This window comes from Octopus sinensis, linkage group LG25 (assembly GCF_006345805.1).
Source record: "Octopus sinensis linkage group LG25, ASM634580v1, whole genome shotgun sequence".
In the NCBI taxonomy this organism is placed as follows: domain Eukaryota; kingdom Metazoa; phylum Mollusca; class Cephalopoda; order Octopoda; family Octopodidae; genus Octopus; species Octopus sinensis.
In genome coordinates this window covers 10,762,214-10,776,674 of record NC_043021.1, presented here as the reverse complement: position 1 = coordinate 10,776,674, position 14,461 = coordinate 10,762,214, and the positions used below count along the sequence as shown (strand labels likewise).

Below are 14,461 nucleotides of genomic sequence, written 5' to 3'. Positions count from 1 at the left end.
TATAGCCTCGGGCCGACCAAAGCCTTGTGAGTGGATTTGGTAGACAGAAACTGAAAAGAAGCCCCTTGTATATATGTATATATATGTATGTTTGTGTGTCTTTGTGTTTTCCCCCACCTACATCGCTTGACAACCGATGCTGGTGTGTTTACATCCCCGTAACTAGCGGTTAAGAGACTGATAGAATAAGTACTAGGCTTACAAAGAATAAGTCCTGGGATCGATTTGCTCGACCTAAGGTGGTGCTCCAGCATGGCCGCAGTCAAATGATTGAAACGAGTAAAAGAGTATACATATATATACAGTTTTTAATATACTTTATATATTGATCTGTCTAAATCGCTTTTCCCTACATTTATTTCTATATCTACTCAAATTTAAATCTCTTGATTTAAACCAAGTGTATTCTATATGGAGAATATCTTGATCTCATCTATGAACTATATATTTTCCTCAGTAGACCTAGATATCATGACTGTGTTGTATTTTCAGTACATGTCATTGCTGCATGATATCCTTGCTAGATGACACTATTCTGTCATATTAGTGTGGTGGTATATCCTAGGCACACTAGGATAACTAACTGTGACTGGGGAAAAGGCAGTTCACCTTGATGTGTGAGCGGCTGTGGATCAGCACATGGTATAATTTATCTACTAGCAGATATGTACTATAGGTAGATGAAACATCCTTACTACCTGTGAAAGCAAGTGGATGGCACAGTCCACCTTGATGTGTGTAGGTACTGTAGTTGTGCAGTACAGTCCAACTCACTGCTAGCAGATTCTTACAATAACATATGGTTGATTCTTCCACAACACAGCTGTGTGGTAAGAAGCTTGCTTTCCAACCACATGGTTCTGGGTTCAGTCTCACTGTGTGGCACCTTGGGCAAGTGTCTTCTACTATAGCTCCAGGTTGACCAAAGCCTTGTGAATGGATTTGGTAGTGTGTCTTTGTTTATCCCCAACAACTGGTACTGGTGTGTTTACATCCCTTTAACCTAGTGGTTCAGCAAAAGAGACCAATAGAGTAAGTACCAGGCTTTAAAAGTAAAAAATAAGTTCTGGGGGTCAATACATTCAACTAAAATTTCAAGGTGGTGCCCCAGCATGGGCACTGTCATATGACTGAAACTAGTAAAAAAAAAAAAAAAAATATCCAACGGTTGTTTCACTCCAAAGAATTGTTGTTTCTTATACAGAATGTCCAGATGGAAAATTTGGTTCCCAGTGTTCCCTGAAATGCCATTGTCTCGATGGTGTAGTCTGTGATTATAAGAATGGAACCTGTGAAAACGGATGTGAACATGGTTACCGAGGAGATAACTGCCAAGAAGAGAAACCTAGTAAGGACTTAACATTTTTCATTTCCTTAATTTTTTCACTGTTTAACCTTTTAGCATTCAGATTATTCTGTTAAATGTAAAGGCCCCCTTCGGTCATGAATGGCCATGGGATTGCACTTAGAAAGTTCCCCTCCGAGACCCAAGTCTGGGCGAGGTTGTTTATTGAAGACCAGTAGTTGCCCATACATACCAGCCTCCCCAGGGTAAAAAGTAAGACCCCCTTTGGTTATAAGGACCAAGGGATTGTTGTTGTTGTTGTTAAGCAACAAGACGGGTAAGGGTGATTAGGTGAAGGTCTAGGGCTTAGGGGCGGGAGACCCCAGACCTTGGAAAAAAAAAACTTTGGTCTTGTTGTAGTCGAGGGCTCTTCGTTGACGCCCGACACCACTGGGAGGTGGCCCTTGAAGTCACTGGAAATGGAGATTTCCAGGTCTAAATTCTTGAACGGTTGACCATGGGATTACACCTAGAAGGTTACCCTCTGAGACACAAGTCCTGGCAAGGTTGTTTATGAAAAACCAGTAGTTACCCATGCATTACCAACCTCCTTTTCCCACACCATTATATGTACATAGGGTAAAGACCCCCTTTGGTCATAAATGACCATGGGATTGCACCTGGAAAGTTACCCTCTGAGACACAAGTCCTGGCAAGGTGGTTTATGAAAATCCAGTAGTCACCCATGCATTACCAGCCTCCTTTTTCCACACCATTATATGTACATAGGGTAAAGACCCCCTTTGGTCATAAATGACCATGGGATTGCACCTGGAAAGTTACCCTCTGAGACACAAGTCCTGGCAAGGTGGTTTATGGAAGACCAGCAGTCACCCATGTATGTGAACTCTGCCATGATGACCTGAACAGAGCTGGCTGCACAATAAAAAACACTCAGTACACACTTTGAAGTGGTTGGTATTAGGAAGGGCATCCAGCTGTAGAAACCATTCCAAAGCAGACACTGAACCCATCAGACTCTGTCAACTCATCTAACCCATGCCAGTGTGGAACACAGGCTTTCAGTAATGATGATGATGTATGTTTTTCTGTATCTTTTTTTCTTCTTCTCCAGATTTATTGTTGCTGGTTGGTGTTCCTGTTGTGGCCTTTTTCATTCTGTTGGTCATTGTTATAACAATTATAGTTTGCTGCAAGTAAGTATAAACACCATGAGGTAATGAGGTGTTCTTTAGTTCTTTGTGTGGGTAGGTGTTGGTCCTTTGCATGGTCAGTATTGGTTTTTTTACTATGTGTAGATTTTGGTCCTTTGTGTGGGTAGGTTTTGACTCTTTATGTGGATAGGTGTTAGTCCTTTGTATGGGTAGGTATTGGTCCTTTGAGTGGGTAGGTTGTGGTCCTTTCTCTAGGTACATGTTGGTCCTTTGTGCAGGTAGGTTTTGGTCCTTTCTCTGGGTAGGTGTTGGTCTTTTGTGTGGGTAGATTTTGGTCTTTTATATGAGTAGGTTATGGTCCTTTGTGTAGGTTGGTATTCTAGATATGGCCATCCCCTCTTTTTCAGGTCATCTATGATTACATTGCCTAATGTATTTTTTGCCTTTGGCACCTGTGCCAGTGGCACATAAAAAACACTCATACAGTGGTTGGCGTTAGGAAGGGCATCCAGCTGTAGAAACACTGCCAGATCAGACTGGAGCCTGGTGCAGCCTCTTGGCTTCCCAGACCCCGGTCGAACCGTCCAACCCATGCTAGCATGGAAAACTGACATTAAATGATGATGATGATGAAAATACCTGGGAGTGATTTGTGAGAAACTTAGTTGCTATTTCTGACTAGTTGAGTAACATCACAAGAGCTGCCTCATATATATATATGCTTTGATAGTAACTACTGTTGTGGAGTAGCCAGTATAGGTAGAGCTCTCTAAAGAGGGCATTGGACAACCTGAGGAGTTCCGCTCCTTGAATTGCAGTGATGGTTGATATCACCAGACTTTTCTTTTCCTAAGGCACTCACAAGGCACTGAGGGCTTTTGCATGAAGTTTCTTCCATGATATAATGACCTATGGCTCAGACTCTGATAACAATAGTAGATAAGAGGTGGTTCCACACTTCTCAAAGCCCTGGGGCTCATGAACTAGGGCCCCACTGCTGGATACAGTTCAAAGTCATACATGTGTTGCACTTGGTAGTTTTGAAGTGAGATTCAGTCCATGCAATCTGATCTCAGTCTGTAGATTTGGGGGGGGGGGTCTAACCATAGCAGCTCAGTGAGCTAAGACAGCTTCAAGCTATGGAAACTGGTAAGCTGTAGGTTTTACACTGGTGAGGTCTCCTCCTAGGGGAATTTCCAGGAGAGCTCAACCCACTCTAGAGTTGCTGGAAGGGTGCTAAAGAGGGCACCAGACTGCATGAGGGACTCCTTAATTTGAAGTTAAGGTTGATTCACCAGGCCTTTTCCTTTCCCAAGGTACTCACAAACACAGTGAGGGTTTGTGCTTGCAGTATCTTCCACAACATGCTACTTAATCCATAGCTGAGCCCTTAACAGGTGCTTCTTACTCTGGGTCTGATCAGACCTGGGAACAATAGTGGTTAAGGGGTGGTTCAGTACCCATCAAAATCCTGTAACTCCCAAACCAGGCTCCCACTCCCTGATGCAGTTTAAAGCCATACTCAAGATCCTTTTCAATAATAGTATTTCTTAAAATGGTATGGTGTTGCTTGAAGAAGATTTGGCCCCTATTTCTAACTGGCCAAGCAATTGTGTACAAGAAGCTCTCTTGTTGGTGCCATTTTTGTGTTATTGTTGTAAGGCTGAACAACCAAGCAAACCATTTAGAAATTCTAAATAATTGTATCTTTATTCCAATTCTACAGGATCTCTGCGGCCAAAAGAACTTTCAACATGGAAAAGATGTTTCCTCTCCCATTGGACCTGCCTTTACCTCCTACAGTACCAGCACCCCCTGTTATTAGAGTCACCACAGATACAGGTATGTAGCACAGTGTTAGAGTTTCCGTTCATTACAACTACTAAATTGCTTGATGTTAAGATCATAATGGCAGGTAAACTGGGTCATGTCAAAGGTTGAATATCAGATTATGGCCAGAGGATGGGGTGGGGAGCTGCAATGATGCCTTTGATGATGATTGTGATGTTAGTGTGGTTGTGGTGGTGTATAGCAGCAGGGCCCCGACCTTTTTTTGCCCCATGGACCAGTTTTGAGCAAGGCAGTTGTTTTTCACAGACCAGGGTATCACACACATAACAAAACACTATAAAGTGATAAAAAAGTTTGCTTCTCAACGTCATGGTTCCAGGTTCAGTCCCACTGCGTGATACCTTGGGCTGGTGTCTTTTACTATAGCCACAAGCCAACCAAATCCTTGTGAGTGGATTTAGTGGGCAGAAACTGAAAGAAGCTTGCTCTGTGTGTGCGTGTGTTTTTGCTTGTGTCTCTCCCCTACCACTACTTGACAACTGGTGTTGGTGTGTTTATGTCCCTATAGTTTAGCAGTTCAGCAAAAGAGACTGATAGAATAAGTACCAGCTTTAAGAAAAAAATGAGTCCTGAGATCGCTTCGTTTGACTAAAATCCTCCAAGGCCCCACCATGACCGCAGTCAAAAGACTAAACAAGTAAACGATGAAATATATATAACAATACATATATACTAACTCGATTCCATCGGTCACGAATGACCATAGGTTCACCGAAGAGGTTCTCCTCCGGGGTACAAGTCTGGAGTGGAGGCGCAATGGCCCAGTGGTTAGGGCAGCAGACTCGCAGTCATAGGATCGCGGTTTCGATACCCAGACCGGGCGTTGTGAGTGTTTATTGAGCGAAAACACCTAAAGCTCCTCGAGGCTCCGGCAGGGGATGGTGGTGATCCCTGCTGTACTCTTTCACCACAACTTTCTCTCAATCTTACTTCCTGTTTCTGTTGTACCTGTATTTCAAAGGGCTGGCCTTGTCACTCTCTGTGTCACGCTGAATATCCCCGAGAACTACGTTAAGGGTACACGTGTCTGTGGAGTGCTCAGCCACTTACACGTTAATTTCACGAGCAGGCTGTTCCGTTGATTCGGATCAACCGAAACCCTCGTTGTCATAACAGACGGAGTGCTTCCATACAAGTCTGGACAGAAAGTTGCCTCATTGACGAATGCACAACTCAGGGCTGGTTTTTATGGAAGACCAGCAGTCGTCCATGCATACCAGCTTCCCCTCGCCACACCAATGATGTTATCCAAGAGAAAGCAAAGGGGCCGATACAGCTTGGCACCAGTGATGATGCAACTCATTTCGACAGCTGAGGGAACTGGAGCAACATGAAATAAAGAGTCTTGCTCAAGAACACAACACACAGCCCAGTCTAGGAATCAAACTCACAACCTCATGATCGTAAGCTCAATACTTTAACCACTGAGCCATAGCATTGAAAGATTCACTATATATAGTATAGGAGCACTCCGTCGGTTGCGACGATGAGGGTCCTGGCTGATACGATCAACGGAACAGCTTGCTCGTGATATTAACGTGCAAGTGGCTGAGCACTCCACAGACACGTGTACCCTTAACGTAGTTCTCGGGGATATTCAGCGTGACACAGAGAGTGACAAGGCCGGCCCTTTGAAATACAGGTACAACAGAAACAGGAAGTAAGAGCGAGAGAAAGTTGTGGTGAAAGAGTACAGCAGGGATCACCACCATCCCCTGCCGGAGCGTCGTGGAGCTTTTTTAGGTGTTTTCGCTCAATAAACACTCACAACGCCCGGTCTGGGAATCGAAACTGCGATCCTATGACCGCGAGTCTGCTGCCCTAACCACTGGGCCATTGCGCCTCCACTCACTATATATACTCCGTATATAATAAACTGCTGCATAGTTACAACTTGTTCTTTGGCAAGGCAGTTAAATTAAGTACCAGTTATGCATTGAGATCAATGTAATCAACTTAATCCCTTTGTCTGTCCTTGTTTAGCCCCTTGTGGGCAATAAAGAAATAAATAAGAAGTGTGTGGACTCCTAAGGTGAATACTTTGAACAAGACTAAATCAAAATGGTGAGTTTTTTAATATTACCTGTTTTTTGGTCAAAGGCCTGATGCTTTTTGACTACATCTGATATAGTGCAGTACTTTACTTGTGTTTGTTTATTTCTGTAATTCAACAGATGACAATTACGAATCATTTATTTGCGGAAGCGAATCGAGTTGGACATATGATGAGATGGAGTTGGAAAAGTTACCACAACCACCACGCAGTCCTGTCGTTAAAAGCGTTCAAGTTAAACAACGATATGAGGTGATGACTGACAGAGGTAAACAACAAGAGACGACTAACATAGATAAACAAGATTATGAGGTGATGGCTAATGAAAGTGAACAACAATGTGAAGAGATGGCTAACGAAGATAAACAACAATATGAAGCGATGACTAATGGAGGTAAACAAGAATATGAGGTGATGACTAACGGAGGTAAACAACAATGTGAAGAGATGACTAATGGAAGTAAACAAGACTATGAGGTGATGACCGACGGAGATCAACAACAATATGAAGAGATGACTAATGAAGGTAAACAAGATTATGAAGTAATGACTAATGAATCACAGGTAAGAAGTTGTTGCACTTATTGTAATTTAACTGTTGATCATACTTTATTCCAGCAGATCTGTGGTCAGAAATATGTCTGTTCCACATCCCTTCAAGGCCTTATAGTCACTATCAGACTTTATCTATTCAGTTAATACTCAACTGCCGCCCTGCCTGCACCATATCATTACTATTATATACATCACTTAGGTATCCAGTGGTTTCCCGGTATTGTAGCAAAGTGATATGAAACAGAAAGATAGAAGGATATGGTTTAACCCTTTAGCATTTAAACCGGCCATATCCGGTCAAAAGTATTCTGCCTGTTTTATGTTCAAACTGGCCAGATCTGGTCTCTCACACCAGCCCTACAATATCATCTTAAAAATTAACAGCTACCTCATCAAAATCTTATAGCTACAAGATAATGCATGATTAGTTCAAAACAATGTGGATGAAAAAGGATTAATTTAGGCAGAATAATGCGAACACTAAAGGGTTAATAGAGAACAGTCTACAAACACAAAGACACACACACACACACATAAACATACATGTATCTACAATGGGCTTCTTTCATTTCCTATCTACCAAATCCACTCACAAGGCTTTGGTTGGCCTGAGGCTATAATAGAAGACACTTGCCGAAGGTGTCATGCAGTGGGACTGAACCTAGAGCCATATGGTTAGGAGCAATCTTCTTACCACACAGCCACACCTGCACCTTATAAGAAAAATGCAGATAATCCAGTGCTCAGCTGGGAGGAGAGAACCATGCTGTGTCTTGTTGAGGCCTAGCTGTGATATATCATGTGTGAGTGTCTGAAGCTGTCTCTTGCTTCAGGTGGTTATCCTGGTGAGTCCAGCACCAATCTATCTTTATAGGGTAAAAAGGGAGTAAATTTTAGATATCGGTCTCGGTCACTTGTCGTCACCTCGGAGAGGCCCAACGTTCGAAGGTCATGCTTCAACACCTCATCCCAGGAGGTCTTCCTGGGTCTACCTCTTCCACAGGTTCCCTCTACTGCTAAGGTGTGACACATTTTCATACAGCAGTCCTCATCCATACGCAACACATGACCACAAGTACAAATGCTAAGGTGTGACACATTTTCATACAGCAGTCCTCATCCATACGCAACACATGACCACAAGTACAAATAATAGTCGGAGATGGCAATAACCGATGCTTTCCCAAGGCCATACAGTGTCTCTTCTTACGCCCAGATTAGCAAGCTGCAGTACCTGGAGCTTTGTTGTTAGTGTTTCGTTATCAAGTTTACACATCAATTATACACTGAAGTGTTAGCTACTTAAGTCCTAATCCCCTTTCTTGACTTCTAATTACCATTCTACAATAGCAAATAACACCAGCCAGTCTAGCTACTGTGCTATTCAAATAGGATTGGCCACAAGAACCATCCTATTCAAATCAAGGCCTTTACCTCTCTTCCTTCTTTTTTCTTCTTTTATTCCTTTATTCTTTTACTTGTTTCAGTCTTTTGACTGTGACCATGCTGGAGCTCTGCCTCAAAGGGCTTTAGTTTTAACAATCAACCCCAGGACTGATTTTTTTATTCTCTCAGTCTCTTACACTGAACCGCTAAGTTACAGGGGACATAAATGCACCAGCATCAATTGTCAAGTGGTGATGGGGGGACATTCACAAACAAAGACAAACACACACACACACACACACATATATATATATATATACACACGTGCATGTATGTATATATATATATATATATATATATACAAAAAGCAATAAAGATTCAAGTTAATTTAAATGAATTTACTTGAATATGGTACCTAACTTAGATGCACCAAAAGAAAACTATACTGTTTTAACAATACAGTAATGTGGGGTGATTATAAGCGAGAAAGAAGCAACAAGATGGATAGGTTTTTAGTACAATCGTTTCATACAAGGACAGGCTTTATTAAAAGTTGTAAATTACAGCATATAAACGTGTCCCGTACTCATCAGCTAAAATACATGTGAGTTCTCTAGACATCCTAGTGGTTGAGGCTATACTCATGAAGTAATGTAGATAATTAAGTAACATAAACAGATTTCCAAAGTTCATTAAAGTTCTTTAAGATGATGTACAGTCCTATCACAGAATTTTAAAAAAGTTCTAATAGCATCACAGAGAGGTGACCTAATCTAGAGCACATATGAATTTCCAGAGATATGATGAGGGATTACATACTCACAGAAGACAAATTTATCCATTGTTAATCACAACGAGGTGGGTCTCAATTCCTGCTTATTAGCATTACAGAGAGGGTGAATTAATCCTTTGTATAGATGCACAATTTCCAATGGTGTAGATGTAAGTTTCCAGAGAAATGAAGAGGAATTTCATATTCACAGGCGATAAATTTATCAATGGTTGAACACAATGAGGTAGGTATCAAAACTTGTTATATGATTAGGTATTTACTACATTAATCACATTACTGCTATTTACAAGAGGCTGTAGCTATTTAACTTTTAAAGGCTGAAGGGCTTTCTAGAGAGGCCAAGAATAGAAAGGGAAGGGAATAGAAGAAAAGAGAGAAAATAAAGGAGGAGGGAGCAAAAAAGGGGGGGGGAAAGGGGACTAAAAGAGAAGAGAAAAGGAAAAAGAGAATAAGAAGAAACAGAAAAAAGAGAAAAGAGAAAGAAATGGGAAAGAAGGGAAAAAAATAAAAATAAAAAAGAGGGTTCTAGTTATACAGACGAATTAGTAGACGGCAAGTCTGGTTTTAATTTACAGGCATCTAGGAACTAGAGGAGAATATTATTCTTTGGCCAGTAAAACAGTAATTTATTGCTGTTGAAATCAGCTATGAATTTAAAGAGAATCTAAAGAGATAACACAGTCAGGGGTTTAGGGGTCAGATGCTAAAATCAAAAGAAAATACATTAGGAAAATCTAAGTATAATCTTATCAAAAAGTCATAAAACTTACTTATTTAATTTATTCATTTTATTGTCTTAAGGAGTTGCCGTTATTATTCATACATTGACGGACTACAGGTCAAATCTTAGAAGATCATTTACAAGGTGTTAGGGGATTGTCTATCATAATGAAGATAATCATATTATCACCGAGGGGGTAGCCTTATTTATTTAATTTTGAAATAGAATTATGGGGCTATAGTATCTCATTTATTTTATTAGAGTTATGCTACTTAAATTAGATTAAGTTAGGAATTAAAATTAAAAATTACAATTAAGATTTAAAATTAAGAATTTAAAAATTATGAGTTTGAAATTAAATAAAGCCTCAATTAAGCAGCGTATAAGTACTATTCATTTCCCTGTTCTCAAAAAACTGATGCAGATATAAGGAAAAAGATAACTGTAGTGTGAGAACTCTTAGTTATCTACTTAAAGCAGTGCTATACTAGTAGAAATCAAGTTATATCTATCTATCTAGTTACGGATATTCTAATCATTTAAAATATTTTAAAGTCTTCAATTTAGCTTGGACACAAACTTGACCTAGTTCGATATGATTATTCAATAAGTTACTATGTTTTCTATGCTTTAGAATTTCATACGTCTCCATGGAGCATAGTTGGCAACCAACCCTACTATTTTTATACGGAATTGCTCTCCTAACTATTCCCAATTAAGGTTTATATTTTTATTATTATTTTTGAGTTCCCAGATTTTGTTTGAAAGTGTGGTGGTACCAGCTTTATGACGTAATTTAAAAGACGAGATGTGATTTCTAACTCTGGCTAGAAAATTAATTGTACATCCAACGTAAAGATATTTGTTATTCTCCGTGGATATGGTACATTTATAGATTACATTATTTTCCCCACATAGACCAGGTGCCGGGCATTTTGATTTTATTCTACACTTACACACAGGAGGAGCAACTTCAGGCTTTGGATTATTCTTGGGTAGATGTCTTAGGTTCCTATTATTTTGATTATCATTTCTATAGTTGGTGCTGATATCTAAAGTATTGCTATTATTTATTGATCCTTCAGCTTCATCATTTAGGTTTAAAGTCCTACCATGATTTCTTATTATTGGTAATGTTACTATTATTGTTAGTCTTTATCCGACTGCATATTGCTGTTATAATATCACTGATATTTTCATTCTCCTTGTTTTCCATTAGCTTTATATCTATTATTTCTATTATTAACATTATTACTTCTATTAATATCGGCATTTATTATTACTATTAATGTTAATGTTATTAGTCATTCTGTGGTTACTAATTTCACCTATGTTTTGATAGTTACTATTGTTGTTTTTATTGTTGGTAGTATTATTATAATTGCTATTGGTATTCATGCTGATATTATTATTTTTATTTCTATCTTTCCTGGCTAGTTTAATGTTTTTATTATTAATCTAGCTATTAAAGTGGACATATTTGGGAGGGTTGAATAAGAAATCCTAACTGTTTTCCTAGATATAATTCTATGATATCTATGAGAGATAGGGAATTTTTTTCCAGAATTACTTTGAATTTGTTCTGTATATCCGATTGTATCGCACAGTTGAAAGGGATATTCAGCCATAATATATCTTTTATTAATTTAGGGTTCGTAGAATTACTACTATTCATCTCACCGGAGTTATTGTATTTATTACCATTATTTTTATTTTTATTTGTGTGCATCTTAGGTTTATCTACTTCAATATTATCCGAGTTACCTATGTTCTGGTCAATGCTTCTATTTGAATTGTTGGGCCTGTACGCTAGATTAGCGTTACCATTAATTTAATTCTACTTTTATTTCGGGCTTGGTCTGTATTGCTGCTTATGTGATTACTGATAACTTCATTATTAGGAATACGTGAGTTCCCCTTATCAACGAATGTAATCTTTTGGTTGTATCCAGCCTTAGTTAACGCCTCATTATAATGCTCAGAATGGGAGTTAAATATATCCTTATTGGATGATAATTTTGAAATTCTTAATGAAATATTTCTTACTAAAGATTCTATTATATTTGGGGGATGATTTGATAATTTATTTACGTAATTCGTGATTTCGCCTTCCTTTCTAAATGGGTAATGTAGCTTGGAGTTAAGGTCTAGCATAATATCTAGGAAGTTAACTATTTTAGTGCCCGGTTCATACGTTATACCGCGGTTGAAATCCTTAAAGAACTTATTAATTTTCTTTCTAATCCTTTCTATAACAGATTTATTATTACTAGGGATAACAAACAGAGCATCATCCCTATATAGACCCCACTGTATTTCTGGTATATCCTTGCTTATGCATTTTAATAGATATGTGCCCACTAGGTTGGTTACCTCAGCCGAATCACTGGAACCCATTGGTATATCAAAAAATTAGGTGTATCTGCTCTAGTCCATAATTTATCTTCAAATTCTATAAATGTCTTCCTAGCTAGTAGCACAATATTGATTTCTTCTCTAGATATGAGGGAGCGATTCATGGCAAATATTAGTGATTTGTTGAGTAAGATAGGGGAAATACTTGAGTAATAACTATTAATATCGAACTGAATAAAGGACAGACTACTAGTATTAGTTAGAGAGTTAACCATTTGAACTTCATCCGTACTTAGCCATAGTTTAAGGGGAGAGAGGGGTTATTTGGGGTAGAACACTATCCAGGATAGATTTACTAAGTCGGCCAATGTCCGACTTAGTTGGACAGATCAGCCTTACCGAAGGGTTTTCCAAGAAGTTCTTTTTGTGGTCTTTAAGGTTGATCCTGGGCTCACACGGTTTTAGTGGCTCCGTTCTATCCGTTAAATTTAGTTTCTCCATGATCTCTTTCATTTCCATGTTACTTTTTTCAAGTTGTTCTTAGTCGTAATTTTATATTTGGAGTTTAGTTCCTTCCTAATTAATTTGCTATAAATATCGTAATCAACTCTATACATATTACCCGTTTTAATCTGCTGGTACTAGGATTCCATGTTTGCACCGGGTTGACTGAATAAAGTTCCTAAGGTGTCTAAGGTGAGGGTTATATCTTAACGGGTGTTCCTTGAAGCTAATATCATCTATCATGAGTATAGCCTCAACCACTAGGATGTCTAGAGAACTCACATGTATTTTAGCTGATGAGTACGGGACATGTTTATTGCTGTAATTTTTACAACTTTTAATAAGCCTGTCCTTGTATGAAATGATTGTACTAAAACCTATCCATTCTTGTTGCTTCTTTCTCGCTTATATATATATATATATATATATATATATATATATATATATATACATACATACATGTGTGAGTGTGTATATATATATATATACACGCTGTGTCTATATATATATATAGATAGATAGATAGGTTGTGTAAGATGTAAGTTAGAGGTAATGTAACCGTCTAAGGGATAGATGTAACCAAAGGCACTCCTGGTATTACCTCAGTATGTATGGTCCTTGTTATAAGGTATACGAAAGTAGGTAATTTAAAGGTAAAACTGTAGTTTAATATATATATAAAGAAAACGATAAGTAATGGAGCTAATAATAAGTAATGGAGATAATAATAACTGTTAGAAGTGGATCATTGGTGTTTTTTAAAGTCATTTAATAACGTTATTGAATGACTTCAAAAAACACCAATGATCCACTTCTAACTGTTATTATTGCTCCATTACTTATTGTTTTATATATATATATATATTTCACGTTGCTCCAGTCCACTCAGCTGGCAAAAATGAGTAACGCTGCAATGGACTGGCGTCCCATCCAGCTGGGCAGAACACATACGCCATTGAAACTGGGAAACTGGGCCCATGAGCCTGGCTAGGCTTTAAAAGGGCGCATTTATTTATTATTCATATATATATATATATATATGAAAGTAACAGACTTCTTTCAGTTTCCATCTATCAAATCCACTCACAAGGCATTGGTCAGCCTGAGGCTATAGTAGAAGACACTTGTTCAAGGTGCTACGCAGTGGGGCTGAACCTGGAACCATGTGGTTGGGAAGCAAGTTTTTTACCACACAGCTATGACTGTGTTTGTTATTTAAAACTGTGTGTATATTCAGCATTACATAAATAACACACACACACAGACGGCTTTGTATGTACTTAACCTCAAAAATACTTATTTCTCGAATTTCCTCCCTCTTTTATTTATCTTCAGATCACTTTCCTTTTTTTTAAAATCAAATATTCATTGCAATTCTGTTGTTTGCTACCACTACCACCACTATTACTACTACTACCACCACCACTATTACTACTACTACCACAACTACTGCTGCTGCTTCTACTACTACTCACCATCTACTATTGCTGCTACTCACCATCTACTACTACCTCAATCACCATCACCATACCACTACATTGCAATTCTGTTGTTTGCTGCTACTACCACCACTATTATTACTATGATTACTACTACCACAACTACTGCTGCTGCTACTACTACTACTACTACTCGCCATCTACTACTGTTACTACTATTACTGCTACTATAGGACAAACTTTAAGCTAGTATATAGCTTTTAAGCAACTGACCCCAAATGGGAAGATCTGCAAACAGATCTCTGACTTGTTTTGGAGAATTTGTTGCAATTGCTTCCTCCAGA

General features: G+C 38.7%; 1 protein-coding gene across 15 annotated transcripts in view; it reads left to right on the top strand.

The window, feature by feature from the left end:
• LOC115224513 (fibrillin-2-like) overlaps positions 1–14,461 on the top strand; it is a 202,202-nt gene that overhangs the window by 186,195 nt on the left and 1,546 nt on the right. For 14 of the 15 annotated variants that reach the window (XM_036513124.1, XM_036513126.1, XM_036513125.1 and 11 more), the window contains 4 exons: positions 1,205–1,348; positions 2,421–2,502; positions 4,187–4,302; positions 6,486–6,928. In XM_036513124.1, the coding sequence (XP_036369017.1) occupies positions 1,205–1,348; positions 2,421–2,502; positions 4,187–4,302; positions 6,486–6,928 (785 nt within the window). The remainder of the gene's footprint in view (positions 1–1,204; positions 1,349–2,420; positions 2,503–4,186; positions 4,303–6,485; positions 6,929–14,461) is intronic. The other variant, XM_036513118.1, reaches the window with a different exon arrangement.